The sequence below is a fragment of the Ostrea edulis genome, chromosome 1 (assembly GCF_947568905.1).
Source record: "Ostrea edulis chromosome 1, xbOstEdul1.1, whole genome shotgun sequence".
Taxonomy (NCBI): Eukaryota; Metazoa; Mollusca; class Bivalvia; order Ostreida; family Ostreidae; genus Ostrea; species Ostrea edulis.
The window spans coordinates 54,122,205-54,139,405 of record NC_079164.1 but is presented as its reverse complement, the minus strand read 5'-3'; the positions used below and the strand labels follow the sequence as shown (position 1 = coordinate 54,139,405).

The 17,201-nt window shown below is 33.6% G+C and overlaps 2 protein-coding genes across 9 annotated transcripts in view; both read right to left on the bottom strand.

The window, feature by feature from the left end:
* Positions 1 to 2,281, bottom strand: part of LOC125650005 (serine/arginine repetitive matrix protein 4-like) — a 15,237-nt gene extending 12,956 nt beyond the window's left edge. For 4 of the 6 annotated variants that reach the window (XM_048877938.2, XM_048877961.2, XM_048877969.2 and 1 more), the window contains exon 1: positions 37 to 2,281. The gene's annotated coding sequence lies outside the window, so the exon portion shown is untranslated. The other 2 variants (XM_048877947.2, XM_056154122.1) reach the window with 2 other exon arrangements.
* Positions 2,282 to 2,342: 61 nt separating this feature from the next.
* LOC125650057 (serine/arginine repetitive matrix protein 2-like) overlaps positions 2,343 to 17,201 on the bottom strand; it is a 59,673-nt gene continuing 44,814 nt past the window's right edge. For all 3 annotated transcript variants that reach the window (XM_048878011.1, XM_048878003.2, XM_048878016.2), the window contains 3 exons: positions 12,622 to 12,789; positions 11,017 to 11,091; positions 2,343 to 3,495 (listed from right to left, as the gene is read on the bottom strand). In XM_048878011.1, the coding sequence (XP_048733968.1) occupies positions 3,432 to 3,495; positions 11,017 to 11,091; positions 12,622 to 12,789 (307 nt within the window). In that variant the 3' untranslated portion in view covers positions 2,343 to 3,431. The remainder of the gene's footprint in view (positions 3,496 to 11,016; positions 11,092 to 12,621; positions 12,790 to 17,201) is intronic.

Genomic DNA, 17,201 nt, shown 5'->3' with positions numbered 1-17,201 from the left:
CACCTCGGAACCCGAGTTTGGATTACATGTAGTTACCTGTGATGCTGCCTTCGTTTATTAGTACTGGGACTATACTTGTTAGAATGTGAGCTGAAACATTTCAAACACAAAATGCTCTAGTTGATGCAAAAAGAGATTATCACATGATCATTCTTCCACATTGATATTAGTAGAAAAGTAATATAGTGAAACAAGTCAAATGTGTTAATTAATTTCAGAAAGTTTTCACATTCAGCAAGGAATTCTGTTGAAGCAAACATAATTAATCATGAAGATGAATGATTAAAAACTTATTAGTACATGTGCAATGGAATGCAATTAGTTCAATAAGGGCCTAAATTGGCCATGTAAACTTTTCAAACACATACAATTTTTCAAAATAATTGCAAATGAGTCATTGTATGGATACATGATTTCATACTTTCACATTTTCTCATTATATCAAATTGTGCCAATTATTTGAAATCTGTAAAAGGTCCTTCCAAAATGGATCTCTTTTCTTTATAAAATAAAATAAAATTTAATCTAGTATTCAGACTACATCATGGCATTGTTAACAATTTTATATGTTTAATTATGGACGAAGAGCTTTGATGTTTTCATATTCCAGGAATTATGCTTATTTTCCACAAAATTGTCAATGAAACCAATTTCACCTGCCCTCTTCCATCATTTATACTAATGCTGACTTGTAAATGCATGAAGAATCTTTTGTCAGTGCATCAATTATATAATAGTTTCAAAAAAGTTGTCATAATTGGGGCAATTGCCCATATTTTTAGATATGGTCAAGTTTGTGGCCTGTTTTATGCAGTATAGCTTAATCTTTTTGCCATTTGTACTCCACCACTATATTATGTATGTTTTCATATCCATAATTGTGTGATTTGCTAGTCTAGACAAGATAAATGTTACTTGAATTCCAACAAGTGTGACATTTATATTTTGTATATTGTGATTTTGTTTGGCATTTGTAATAAATGCTAATTTTAACACAATCTGACCTAGTGCTTATTTAGTAAGACTTGGCAAAAAACATAGCAGACTTCATAAGTAAATAAACATCCTGGAGATGTTTAGGGAGTTAGCAAAAAACATAGCAGAGTATAGACTCCTGGATATGTTTAGGGAGCTAGCAAAAAACATAGCAGAGTATAGACTCCTGGAGATGTTTAGGGTGCTAGCAAAAAACATAGCAGAGTATAGACTCCTGGAGATGTTTAGGGAGCTAGCAAAAAACATAGCAGAGTATAGACTCCTGCAGATGATGGGAGGAAAACGTAAGGTAGATATAAAGAGGATGGTATAATTGACATTTAAAAACATAAAATACCATAGCCAATTTATGCCAAAAGTGAACCAAATCTGGAGAATATTGTACAGCGGTTAAATTTGAACTAGAATGAGAGTTGAATACAGTCTTCCCAGAACAATAGCATGAGTGATCATAGTAATTTCAACTGCCTCAAACTTCAGCCCTGAAAAATCTCTATCAGCATATCTGAAATTCATAACAACATTTATTCCTAGAGTTCAGAATATACTAAAATAAAAACAAAAATCTGGCATCAAGTCAAGACTTTTGTCATTGTATAGTAGCCTCTGAACAAATTCAGGAATACATCACATGTTCAAAATCCATGCTTTAACTATGAGCCATAATCCTATCATGAACTGAATTTTGATGCATCATAATTTTAGGGCCCATCTGTCTTATAAAACAATATTTGTTCTCCAAATAGAATGCTGCCTGTCTAATATTTCTTTAATCAAATGAAAAGAAAGGTCACCTAAAGAATTAGCTACAGCATAAGAGAACTCAAGTGATGTATTACTGTCAATTTAAGGTATATAAAAACACACAGTACATTATTTTCCAAAACACCATATAATTGTCCAAAATAGTACATATGAGTACCATATATAAACAGGAGTACACTGTAAGCCTTACCTTAAAACCTTACTCGACAAATTTTGAGAAGCATTCAAAAAATGATGGAAACTGTTATATTATTTCTTTCAGTCACAAAATATCAACATAATAATTATAAATTTGTTCTCCATTAATTTGATTTTCAATTCAGTTTTACATTTTCTTCTAAGCTAAAACACATCTGTCAACATGGTCAAAGAACTCAAAATGGGCAGATGAAATAGACTGAATATTGATTTTAATGTTACAATATACATGTATTAGCTTAAAAACAAATCATCTTTCTGTGACCAAGATTGGTTACTATTCCAACACAAAAGAAATTCATCTACATTGTCATATTATGAATGAATTACCATCAATGAAACCTATATTCCTTTGTCAACTTCAAAAGAAATAAAAAAAGAAATTTATAAATGCTCAACATTTTATTTCAATACTGCATTGTTTGAAACACTGAATATAAAAGATAATAATTGTTTTCCATGTCACTTGATATATTTCCCACATTTTTAATATCCATGGACACTGAGGCTGCATGTAAATGTACCACATAGCCTATATCAATATGTAAAATAGAGGTTACAAGGTGGGGAAACAAAATTCAACAGATTAATAAAGACTAAACTGACAGAGTGAAATTACCTGCTATTGAATATGAAAGCTTCCACAGAAACAAAAAGAAAGTAGTCAGGTTAACACTGAAAATAGTTTTGTTGAAAAATATGTTCTATATGAAAATGAATGGATGGCTAAAGATCTCTCTCACTCTCTATATATACCTCTCACAAGTATTATATATATTCAAACTCAAGCCAAGAAAAGCAGCATTCCTTTGATTGTAAGGCCTTCATTTTCTAAAACTGCTTTATCTACATAAAATACTTCTGACACAGACGGAAAATGTTATTTTCAGGCACTTCATAAGTAAATAAATAAAAATAAATTTTATTTGAAAGTTTGATCCTCAAAATCATAAATTGTAAATACCCATACATTAAATCAAAGAAGTCTTGTCCCAAAGAAGGCTTACTTATCATGGGTAAAAATGTACACACAAAACGAATGAAATACAAATTGTACAAAATGAAAGCTTGATACAACTAAAGAGATAAAAACAAAACAAAAACGGTAAATAAAATGGTGAAGATTACAATCTGTCAAGTAGATGACTAACATTGACTGAACAAAGTCTTGAAGGAAGAATTAAGCAAATGTTAAAAAATAAGAAGATAATATACAACTTTTCTGATCTCTTTAAATTCATTCACCAGTATTTATGATAAAAAACTAGGTTGCAACTGAAAATGAACACAGAGACACAGGTAGATACAAGTTACAATTTTTCTCTCTGGTTCCACTGGCAAAGCTAATGAGCTGCATTTCATCAGTAAGAGCACAACTGCATAATTTTGTAACCAGGTCAGTTTGATGAATTGAACAACATGTAATGCTATTTCATATCAGATTTTATACTTCTCCTCCTAAGAACGATAGCCTACCGATCTCGCTTGTGCTTTTTGCTTTTCTTCTTTTTTCTCTCTGGTGAGTTACTGACATCCCTGAAAGAAATTCCGAATGTTAAAACATGACGTACCTTCATCAGCTGCAACTCAATCAGATTCTGCTATTAATAATGATAATTTGATAATTTTCTTCATAAGCAATGAGATGTTTGCTTATCTGTGGTTCAGTTATTTTGTTTTGTACATGTATTTATTTAAAAAAATTATTACATGGTTTCTTCTGATTTGATCTACTTAAAGTAATGCAAATAAGTAATTCTCTAGAAAATATACCAGCATTCTAGGTGTTTTACAACTAATCTCTCTTTCTCCAATATCAACAACTCAGCATGGTGTTTTACAACTAATCTCTCTCTCCACTATCAATAACAGCTAAGTATATTTTCTCTTTGACACAAAAGATAAATGCATTTTGTCACATTACGACTTTCATTCCAGTTGGGTAATAATGCAGTGTCTAATGCATTTACAAAATCATCGCTATACAAGTGCTCCACAGTGTATTGTGCTATGATTCAAAACTGATCAACTGATTTATCCATTAATATGAACTAGAAATTTTTGTATACAAATTAGTGATGGCTAAAGACAACTCATATCTGATACAAAAATATCTGCCTGATTTGAAGATTATTTTTTAGAATGTTGCAAGTGAATGCCCTAGTACCAAAAACATGAGTTATTAGATTAAATTTCTGATATTTGGTAGCTGAGATAAAAAAAAACACAAAAAGAAAAAACCCCACATATATTTCCACACCATATGCAGATACATGGAAAGATGGAAAGGATATTTATGTTCCCCAAACAAAGTTTGGGAACATATTGTTTTTACTCTGTTTCTTCTTATTATTATTATTCTTTTTCTCCGGTACTTTTTTGTCCGGTAGTGTTCTTAGAAACTACAAAAGGGATCGATATGAAACTTTCCAGGATGATAGTATAGCGTTTGTAGATGTGCATAGTGATAGTCATTTTGTTTGCACGTGCATGTACGCACGCGCACGTGCATTGCAATTTTGGTACAAAAAATGGAAAATCAGAATATTGAAGGAAGCGATATAAAACCTAAATAGGATGATAGTATATCATTTGTACATATGAAAAATAATAGTTATTTTGCCAGCACGCGCACGCATGCGCGTGCACGCGCATTACAAAATTTGTACGCTAACTTTGGAATCAGTCTAACTTTTTTGTTGTTCATTGAAATGGCTTGAAATTCATATCATAGGTAGATATTGAGACCCTTAACTGATTTACATGGTCAAAATTACCAATTTGCACGCGCATGCACGTGCGCTTCATTTTGATTGGATAATGCTAAAACGTTTGTAACTATCTTATTTATGAAGCGAATGAGATGATATTCACAGCATATGTAGACAATATGTGTATCTATATGTTGGTGTAACAAAAAATGCCAACGCACACGCGCATGCAACGCTTTTTAGATGTTCAATTTTTAAAGGACGATAACGTTTTTGTTTTTCATCAAATTCTATTCATATTAGGGGTTTAGATGTATCTTGGTACTCCTTACAAATTGCTGTGGTTAGAATTACTGCTCAGCACGTGCATGCACGTGTGCTGATTTCTGATTGGACGATTTTAAAATCGCTATAACTTCCTTATATTTGGTGGAAACGTTATGAAATTCATACTGTGGGTATATGATACAAATGCCTGTTGAACGACATCAACAAAAATTCGGAATCATACACGCGTGCGCGTGTATGCACGTGCAACGCTTTCTTTCATTTCTTGGTACTGAAATGACCATATTGAACGTACTACATGTAATTAAAGGCTAAAATAAAATGATTTTTTCCTATAGATTCACAAGGACATCACTTTTTAATTGGGGGAGGTTTGGGGAACATCTGTAACAGTCCCCGTTACAATTAGAACTAGTTACTTAATGAGATTTTCTCAAGTCATTAAAACAACCGGCTGCTATGAAATGATATAAATAATCACAATTTATGCATTGATCTCCAAACATGTACATGCAGCAACATGTAGCCCTGTTTTCTTGACATCGCCGCATTATTATCAAACAACATTTGTTATTAGCACATGCAATGATTGATTTATTAGCTGGTCATTTGATTTAGTAGCAGTAACTGGTAGTGGAAATGCAAGGTTTAATCGATGAATTTAACTCATACCATGCACTGAAGGACCCCTCCCCCTTTATGATTTAGGGGTTTGGGCAGAACTGCTTTTTTTTAAAAAGGTTTTTCATATAAATATAACGGCACCTTATTTTCTCCGTTCTCCACCCCTCAACTTTCAAAAACAACGCTAAACTGTGCTTGAACTCACTATATCTGGTAGTAAGTAACATACGAGGGCGAGTCAATAAGTAACCAGCCTAACCTATTTCCGGTCGAGATCCACCTCTTCTTTTTCAATGTAATTGCCCTCTAGTGTGATGCACTTAGACCAACGGTGTTCAAGTGCCATCAGCCCAAAACTGAAAAAGTCGGGGTCCTTCCCATTGACCAACAGACCGGAAATGACGTCCACGGATATCCTTTTTCAAGTTTGGGAATAGGAAGAAGTCGCTAGGAGCTAGGTCAGGCGAATATGCAGGATGTGGTATTAATTCATACCTGTTTCGCTCTACAGCATCCATCGCAACTTTGCAAGTGTGGATTCTCGTGTTGTCCTGTTGCAGCAAAACACCTTTAGAAAGTTTACCTCGGCTTTTTTCACGGATGGCGGTTCTCAGCTGCTCTAGCAAGTTTGCATAGTACACTCGAGTTATTGTGCTTCTCTTGGGCAAATAGACAAACACAATAATGCCTTTTGTGTCCCTAAATACTATGGCCATCACCTTGCCAGCAGATGGTTGCGTCTTGAACTTCTTTGGCTTCGGGGACCCTGGCCCTACCCACTAACGACTCGGGAGCTTTATTCTCTGGCTCTTAATAATGAACCTAAGTCTCATCTACAGTCATCAGACGCAAAAAAAAATCATCGTTTAACCTAAAACGCTTCAACAAGGCACTGCATACTGATGCTCTGGTTGCTCATTGCTAAGGGACAACCCAATGGGCTGTTAGCTTCGCATACCTAAACGATCATGTAAGATTGTTGAAATGCTACCATGTAAAATGCCTATGCCTGCACTATTTTTTCCACCTGAATTCGCCTATCAGAGTATACCAGGTCCCAAACTTTCTTACACATTTCTTCGTCGGTGGCATCCATTGGGCGGTCAGACCTGGCTTCATCTTCTAAAGACGTTCTACCGTGTTTGAATTCCCCTACCCAGAATTTAACCTGAGCATAAGATGGTGCAGAAGACCCATAAACATCGGCTAACTCGCCATGTATTTCCTTGCCTGTTTTACCTTTTAAATACAAGTACCGAATTGTAGCACGGTACTCGACTTTGGATGAAAAGTATGCCTTTGCATCACTAGCCATGTTTGGCATTCAATATCTTATTAAAGAATGACTCAATACACATGCAATTTTGTACCCAGGTTAAAAAATATGTATTGAAACAAGGCATGAAAATCGTGAACGTCTTGGTCAATAGGAAATGGGATAGGCTGGTTACTTATTGACTCGCCCTCGTATGTTTTTAATTACTGAAAAGTTGCCCAAGTTAACGCAGTATACATGATTTCATTGGGCATACCCGGTACTAAATATTAAAACCACGACGGAATCGGAGATGAAACAAGAGTACCGCCAACGGTACATAATACGCCCATGAAAAGCTAATATAGGGTATTTTTCTTACATCGTGATTTGTAGAACTTGGCTTCAAGAAGTATCAGCAATTATCAGTTTGTGACATACTTTCTTTGCATTGAAAAAACAAAAGATATCATGTACTCTCTATGTAATATTTTCACTTAGCATAAGCTGTATGTGTACCAAGTTTAATGGTCCTTGCCCAAACAAATCAGTCTGCATCCTACTACTACGACCTTGACCTTTGACCATCCCCCACTTGGCATAAAGTGTATGTGTACAGTTTGATGATCCTAGCCCCAACAGTTCGGTTTGTATACTGCCTACAAGGTTTTCCTACTAAGTAATACTGTGACCTTGGACTTTGAAAATTAATAGGCATCTTCCTCTCATCATGGTGATCAAATGTACCAACTTTCAATATCCTGGAGCTTACGGTTCGGTTTGTATTCTGCCTACAAGGTTTTCCAACTAAGTCAATCTGCAACCTTGACCTTTGACCTATAGCCTTGAAAAACAATAGGCACCTTCCTTTCATCATCATGATCGAATGTACCAAATTGCAATATCTTGGAGCTTAAGGTTCGGTTTGTATCCTGCCTACAAAGTTTTTCTACTAAGTAATACTATGACCTTGACCTTTGACCATGAAAAACAATAGGCATCTTCCTCTCATCATGGTGATCAAATGTACCAAGTTGCAATATTCTGGAGCTTAAGGTTCAGTTTGTATCCTGCCTACAAGATTTTCCTACTAAGTAATACTATGACCTTGACCTTTGACTTTGAAAAACAATAGGCATCCTCCTCTCATCATGGTGATAAAGTATACGAAGTTGTAATATCCTGGAGTTTATGGTTCTGATTGTATCCTGCCCACAAGGGTTTCCTACTAGGTTTTCCTATTAAGTGATACTACGACTTTGACCTTCGACCTTGAAAAACAAAGGGCACCTTTTGATCAAATGTACCAAGTGGTAAAATTCTAGAGCTTACAGTTCGGTCTGTATCCTGCCCACAAGGTCCGGACAGACAGACGGATGACACAATACCATAATATGTCCTGTCTTCGACGGGCGTATTATAATGGTTCCGATATTCCATATTGATATTGAATGATAACTAGTGGATATATTATAGGGTTATTGAACTTATATTGGTGAATATTGGCATGAGTTGGCTGTGAAAATGCACGAGCTTGTGAGTGCATTTTGACAGCCAACTCGGGCCAATATTCACCAATATAAGTTCAATAACCCTTTTATTATATAGCTAAAGTATTTAGTTGTTAAATTATATCCCTTTTCAATCAAACTACTCCAAAATAGACGAGAATTCATCAGTATTGGCATCTAAGGTGAAGGTGTGCAATATCAGCATGCATTTCTTAACTGTTCAATATTAAACCTGTCATTAATGCATGAAGCAAACTGATTTTGTGAATGGGGACATCATAATTTATGTACAGTAATTAAAGCATTTTGTTTAAATAAATGAATATGATATCAAATACCGGCTCGTTAGATTCGGAGGACCTTCATCTGCCATTTTGACTTGTTTACGTTGTTACGGTAACATCAATATTGAATGCTCATACTCGGAATGTTTCAGGTGCACACAATTTACGCAATGCAAAGTTAGCGTTCAATAATTTCTCAGGATGTTGAACGCTAACATTCTCTAGATTTTACGCAGATTTTATAATAGACTATTTATTAGCTATATAATAAATTTGTTTACTAAGATTGAATGATTACTGGTGGATATATCATTGTTTACTGAGATTGATTTAACTAGTGGATATATATTTGTTTACTGAGATTGAATAACTAGTGGATATATAATTGTTTACTGAGATTGAATGATTACTGGTGGATATATATTTGTTTACTGAGATTGAATGATTTAACTAGTGGATATACATTTGTTTACTGAGATTGAATGATAACTGGTGGATATATATTTGTTTACTGAGATTGAATGATAACTGGTGGATATATAATTGTTTACTGAGATTGAATGATTTAACTAGTGGATATATATTTGTTTACTGAGATTGAATGATAACTGGTGGATATATATTTGTTTACTGAGATTGAATGATAACTGGTGGATATATAATTGTTTACTGAGATTGAATGATAACTGGTGGATATATAATTGTTTACTGAGATTGATTTAACTAGTGGATATATATTTGTTTACTGAGACTGAATAATTTAACTAGTGGATATATAATTGTTTACTGAGATTGATTTAACTAGTGGATATATATTTGTTTACTGAGACTGAATAATTTAACTAGTGGATATATAATTGTTTACTGAGATTGATTTAACTAGTGGATATATATTTGTTTACTGAGATTGAATGATTTAACTAGTGGATATATATTTGTTTACTGAGATTGAATGATAACTGGTGGATATATAATTGTTTACTGAGATTGAATGATTTAACTAGTGGATATATATTTGTTTACTGAGATTGAATGATAACTGGTGGATATATATTTGTTTACTGAGATTGAATGATAACTGGTGGATATATATTTGTTTACTGAGACTGAATAATTTAACTAGTGGATATATAATTGTTTACTGAGATTGAATGATTTAACTAATGGATATATATTTGTTTACTGAGATTGAATGATTTAACTAGTGGATATATATTTGTTTACTGAGATTGAATGATAACTGGTGGATATATATTTGTTTACTGAGATTGAATGATAACTGGTGGATATATAATTGTTTACTGAGATTGAATGATTTAACTAGTGGATATATATTTGTTTACTGAGATTGAATGATAACTGGTGGATATATATTTGTTTACTGAGATTGAATGATAACTGGTGGATATATATTTGTTTACTGAGACTGAATAATTTAACTAGTGGATATATAATTGTTTACTGAGATTGAATGATTTAACTAATGGATATATATTTGTTTACTGAGATTGAATGATTTAACTAGTGGATATATATTTGTTTACTGAGATTGAATGATAACTGGTGGATATATATTTGTTTACTGAGATTGAATGATAACTGGTGGATATATAATTGTTTACTGAGATTGAATGATTTAACTAGTGGATATATATTTGTTTACTGAGATTGAATGATAACTAGTGGATATATATTTGTTTACTGAGATTGAATGATAACTGGTGGATATATAATTGTTTACTGAGATTGATTTAACTAGTGGATATATATTTGTTTACTGAGACTGAATAATTTAACTAGTGGATATATAATTTTTTACTGAGATTGATTTAACTAGTGGATATATAATTGTTTACTGAGATTGAATGATAACTGGTGGATATATAATTGTTTACTGAGATTGATTTAACTAGTGGATATATATTTGTTTACTGAGATTGAATGATTTAACTAGTGGATATATAATTGTTTACTGAGATTGAATGATTTAACTAGTGGATATATATATTTGTTTACTGAGATTGAATGATCACTGGTGGTGGTTTGAATAGAGTACTCTGTTTGAGTTTCCTATTTAACAATTTTCTTTAATTACTGACAACAATATCACATGATTATTTTTGTGCCCTTCAAGGTTAAACAAATGATGGAGATTTCATTAATTTGTTGATGTTAACATATCTCATTACAAGAAATATCCTCTAAGTTAGCAATCCGTGTGATCGTTGTTCTCTCTATCAGTCACTCAGTCTACTTCTAACATCGACTACCAAAGATTTGAAATGTTTTACAACCTACAGTAATGGTTTTTAAAAATCTTAAACTTATACTTACATATTGTGTACATGAAAACAGAATTTCTACGTTTACCCTTATTCCCCTACCTGCTGGACTTTTTCTTCTTCCTCTTTGGAGGTGGTGATGGGGATCTCTCTGAGGAGCTGGAATCCCTTACAATTCTAAAACAAAGCCCATTCAATCTAGAAAGCTTCACAGATGATTCATAGATGATGCCTTACAACGGAAGCACCAACAGCATCTTATAGAATTATAGTTATCTTGGATATTGTAAATCACTTCTATTTCCATGGTCTTGCCATATCAGATTAATCAGGAAGACATAATTTTTCAGCACATTCAATTTGCTCATTACTACACATGTAGAGACTTTTCAAAACCTTTGATTTCAAGGGTCAGGGCCATTCAAAGTCTGGAAAAACAGCCAAACCCTACCCCAGGGGACCACAATTTGAACAAACTTGAATCCGCACTACTTGGGGATGCTTGTATATCAATATGAATAATCATGGTCATGTTGTTCTTGAGAAGATTTTTCCTCTATTTCCCAATGTAAAACTTTGATCCCCTATTGTGGCCCCACCCTACCCCTGTGAGTGGGGCCATGATTTGAATAAATTTACATTTACACTAAGTCAGGAAGCTTTCATGTAAATTTCAACTTTTCTAGCCCAGTGGTTCTTGAGAAGATTTTTAAATAAACTCACCCTATTTTTACTTTTTCTTGATTATCTCCCCTTTGGAGGGTGCATGGTCCTTAATTTGTATAAACTTGAATCCCCATTACCCAAGGAAGATTTTTGCTAAGTTTGATTGAAATTGGCCAAGTGGTTCTTGAGAAGATTTTTAAAAGATGCCACAATTTTTTAAAAATAATATCTTAATTATCTCCACTTCAAAAAGGGCATGGTACGTTTGAACAGACTTGAATCCTCTTTACCCAAGCATGCTTTGTGGCAAGTTTGGTTGCAATTATAGCCCTGTGGTTCTGGAGAAGAAGTCGAAAATGTTAAAAGTTTACGGATGTATGGGTGGATGGACAGAAGGATGCCAGACAAAAAGTAACCAGAAAAGTTCATGTATATGCCATACATTTATTGCCTCTTATCTCCCAAAAACTGTAATGAAACATGGGTTAACAGCTCAATTTTCCTTCTTGTTTTTACTATCATCTTAACAAACTTTAGAACAATACTATTTTCAGTGATGTGACATTTTTTTTATCTTACAGATTTATTGAATATTGATTTCATGCTTACATGCAATATAAAACTATGAAAATAGTTAAATAACTGAAGTATATCCCAAGGGATGAGTTCTTAAAAAACAAAAAACAAACTGATTTTTTAAAATCATCCTTTGGGAATTTTTGGATGTCATTTTGGGAAAAACACATTTCTCAGCACTGGAAAGGGACCAAATTTTGGCCCTTTAAACACCCGTGTAAATCACTGTCATGCATTCAAAATATAATTTATGAGAACCTTATTGTTACCTCAAGGCAATCTCATGAAATGCACATGAAAATAAAGTTCTAGCAAATAAAGGAATTGACAGTGGATTGAATGAATGAATTAATGTCACTGTAACAAAAGAAAAAGCATTTCAAATATTCTTTCTTACTTGAGCACCAAAGACACTACAAAAATAAATTTGCCCCGCTATACAATAGGTATGTAAACAATACTAACGCATATTTCTTTTTGGCCATTGCTACAGCTTTAGCCTGCTCCTCTTTGGCCTTGCGGTTCGGATCGAATGATGAACCATCCACATAGTTCTCACCAATACCAAAGGCCTCCTTGATACGAGCATTCTTTTCTACTGTTGCCTGCGCTATCTGATGACTTTCTTTGGCTCTAAAATTACAATGGATTTTGTGTTTCATCATCATCATCCTCTTGAAATAGAAGACACATGCCCCCCCCCTTTTTTTTCATTTAAAACCTTAAACCAAGTCCCCCAGGAGTAGTTAACTGCAAGTTTTAGTGTTATTTACCTGTCAAATTTGCCAAACCTTGCATGCAACAAACTAAACAATGAAAACTCACTAAGTAACTGGTTGGGAATAATGAATCTGCAACAAAAGGCCCATAGGCCACAACACACAACTGAGTTACTTTGACTGCTGGTATCTTTATTGCAGCCTCACTATCTGCCCCCAGAGCCATATGGTGGGGAACACACACTTTCGATAAGCTATGTAAGCCTTGCTTCCATATCTAAGAAGATATTCAACTTCTTCCCCCTACACATGACTGTATAATTCTATGTACATATACATACTCCTATTCTTGCCCCACTTTGGACCCAGGGAGAGGCGATGGTTTGAAGCAAAAAACCTGATGCATGAGCCTACATGTACACTACACAAAAAAGCTATGACATCACACCTGGATTTTCTCAAAGGAGTATAGCGCACTTGGTATGCAATTTCGCCTACATAAATACTTTTTTCTTGAATATCATTTTTTACAAATATTCTGCTATACAATGTCAGTTTATACTTCTGTTTACCCAAATTACTTAATAAAGATATCTATATGTTGATAGTATCTTTATTTGATGAGCGTAAACATCACCGTGATTATATAGAGTATATAGTAGATGTAACGTAATGGGCCTAAAAAATTGCAAACTGTTGCAAAAGGCCATCCTAAACCAGAAATAAAACACTGAAATTGTTTTACTTGAGTATGACTGTACATAAGTCCATTTGAGGAAATTTGGTTTAAGGTGGCCCTCTTGTTGAAAACGGATAAAATATGGGAAAAAAAACGTTCTCAAAATTTACCTTGAGATATAGCAGCCTGTCAAACGTTAAACATACATGCCTCGGTGGCCTAGTGGTTTAGGTGCTCGGTAATCTAACACTTAAACCATACATTCCGAGTTCAAGTCCAATATTTTTCCAATCTATTTTTTTTTTTTTTTTGCTTTTCATTTTTTGGGTTGTTTTCTTGAGGGTGTGTGTGTTATAAATGTGATACATAATTATATTATAACAAATATTAATCATTTTCATCATAACTTCCAATATTTGCAAGTTACAACTTAAAGTAAAGGAATTAATTTCGAGATCACTGTAGTTCCATTTGTTTACACTAACATGTTCCTGTGTGCACAGGATTTTCAAACGTAATGTGGCTGACGAAAAGCTAAACAAATACTACAAGAAAAAGGACACAAATGCACAGCATGTAATAAGCAAAAATTGGTCAAGGGAGGAAAAGAACTGTTATACAGTTTAACTTCTCAAGAGTAAATATAAAAACTCATGTAGCAACTGTCATATGATATTTAGGCAAAGCTAAACACTCGAATTATCAACCAACGGCAAATGAACTGATGAAATCTATTAAAGGTGCTGCAGTCATGTCAGAAAAAGACAGTCAGTTAAGTAATGCCACATGTAAAAGGGTTGTTGTGTAATTAATATGAATGCACCTATGAAAATATTGTACTGTCCATCATTCCAAATAGGAAAATGGTTTATTGATTAAAGAACAACTCATATAAATGTCAGTAATGATAAACTGCGGCAGTTATTTATCTTGGTTAACGAAACATCAAAAACGTTGGCCTTATATCTAAATATAACACGCCAGTCTATTATTGGAAACCGGTGTTTTCCATTTAGATTTCTGAGTCGGCCTTTTCGTCAGCAAATGTGCTATACCTCTTTTGACTGCTCAAATAAAAGAAAACTCAAACTTAAGTTTGAGATTTTTTCAAGAAATCCAAGCCAGGCTTGGATTTCTCAGAAAATTCTCAAAACTTTTATTTGAGCAATCAAAATTCTCAGATTTTACTTAAGTTTATTTGGAGAAATCCAGGCCAGTTCTGACATTTTTGATTCTGTAGTTCATCAGGCATTTGAATGAACTTGCCATATTCTTTTTCAGTTTTCTTTATCTTCCCTTGAAAGGTGCAGCTTTTCATACATACACACCTGAATATGCAATATCTAAGATATTATCTATTCTGTAATAGAGGTATGGTTTGTATTCTATTGAGTGTATGAGTTGGTTCAAGATGTATACATATATTATAGACTGTTCATGTACTGTAGATAACGATAAAAGTTATAAAAGTGTAAATTTTGTCTATATCAGCCATTAATTGGTATACATCAAACTGACCATATCAAGAATAGTTTGAATTCGGCCATCATTCCTTTCCTCTTTGACATACGAGTGATACTTTTATCAAATGGTGATCATAGGCTTTTATTTGAGCCCTTTTATTAACAAATGTTCATAAACTTACTACATTTGCATGTCCCTGCAGTTTGGGTGGTTGTATGACAACTTGTAATTATCCTTTAGGCAATATATGAACACAGTGATGTGCATTTGTACCCACCACATGTGTGCCAAAAACATATTTTGCATCTCACTGCGCATAAGAGTTCAACAAAGGGTAACTCAGAAATTGTATATTCCCTTAATCTTCCGATACTTTATGCACAGTTTGGTTGAAACAATTGTATATTCCCTTAATCTTCCGATACTTTATGCACAGTTTGGTTGAAACAAAGGCCCATGAGCCAAATTGCTCACCTGAGCAGTTGCATTTTCTCATGTACAATACATTAAATTCTAATCAAGATCGTAGTAGAAACTCCTGTTTTAAATTTTCACTACGAGCTATATATATCATTTTGACATATTGTGTCCTTGTGGTTTAATCTTCAGAATTAAGACAATAATAAAATGTTTTCCTATACATACAACTTTAAACCCCTCTTTTAAGGACCCAGGGTGTAATGATAAGAACAAACTTGAATCTACCCTACATGAAGATGTATGCATAATAATTTGCTAAATTGCATCCTTAAGGTTTTTGAGAAGAAATTTTAAAAGATCTAAAACCCTCTTCCAACACCACTGAGATCCCAAGGGTCAAGGTGTAAACAAACTCAAATCTACACGAGAATACCTGCACTATAATTGATTTAACAAATTGTACCCTTGTTGTTCTTACGAAGATTTTCTCTGAGTTTTACCACATGTATTCCAATGTAAACCCCTATTGTGGCCCAATCCCGGCTCAAGGGGTGATGGTGTGATTACAAATTTGAATGCACATTACATGACATATTACTATGCAAAATTAGGTTCCAATCCTGGTATTGGGAGTGATGCCTGTAAGATGGTTTGAACAAACTTGAATCTACAATACATGAAAATGCTAGCATATTCTTAATGTTGATATATTGCACCCTTGTGGCTCTTAAAAAGATTTTAAAAGAATTTTACAGCAATACTTTTATTCTCTATCTTATTTAATTTCTTGATTACTGCATAACTTCCAGCATCCATTGTAAATCATTCTTGATGCTGAAACTATCTCCCTGGGAATTGCTTGTTTAATGAAATAAATAATTGACAGCTTATATCACTCCTTCAATGGTGAAGTCATATTTCATACAAGGTGTTTTAACGAGCCATAACATTAACAGAAAAACAGAAGATTTTAATACCTTTATTTTCATATTTAAGATATAAATTTTTGGTCCCCCATTGTGCCCCTAATGGCCATGATTTTAAAGTTTTTCAATCATTACTATATAATAAACATACTGCATAGGGACTAGTGATTCTTGAGAAAAAGGATTTTTTAAGTCACCTACTCTATTTTCACTTTTAATTTTTTTTTTATCTCCTGTTGGAAAGGGACTAGCCCTTCATTTGAACAATTTGAATCCCCTTTACCCAAAGATACTTTGGTGCCATTTTGGGTTGAAATTGGCTTAGTGGTTCTAGAAAAACAGTCAAAAATTTATAAAGTTAACAAACATACTATAGGCGGCAGGTGATCAGAAAAGCTCAGGTGAGCTAAAAATACTTTTGAAATGCTAATATCATATGACGAGCAATAACTTCACTTTCTGCAAAATGTTCAGTTTTTTATTTTTTTTCTCTCATGCAGTCATTTGGATCACAGGCAATTGCATTGCTTGGGGTCAAATTTACTATTAAAGAGTACTCTTTATATAGTAAATTTGACCCCAAGCGATGCAATTGCCTGTGCTTTGGACCGACTACCATATGATGCTTGTTTGTTCATCCGTCCAGACAAATTTTTGTTAGTCCAAAACATTTTCAATAACAAACATGAAAATGTCACTGAACATTTTATTAACACATTTCCTTCTCCAGATCTATATCTACAACAAAAATCTTCCAATTTCACTAACAGATTGATTTTTTAGTAAATTTTTTACTTTAATAGAAATCTTTTCTATCAAAAGGACTAAAGCCAGAAA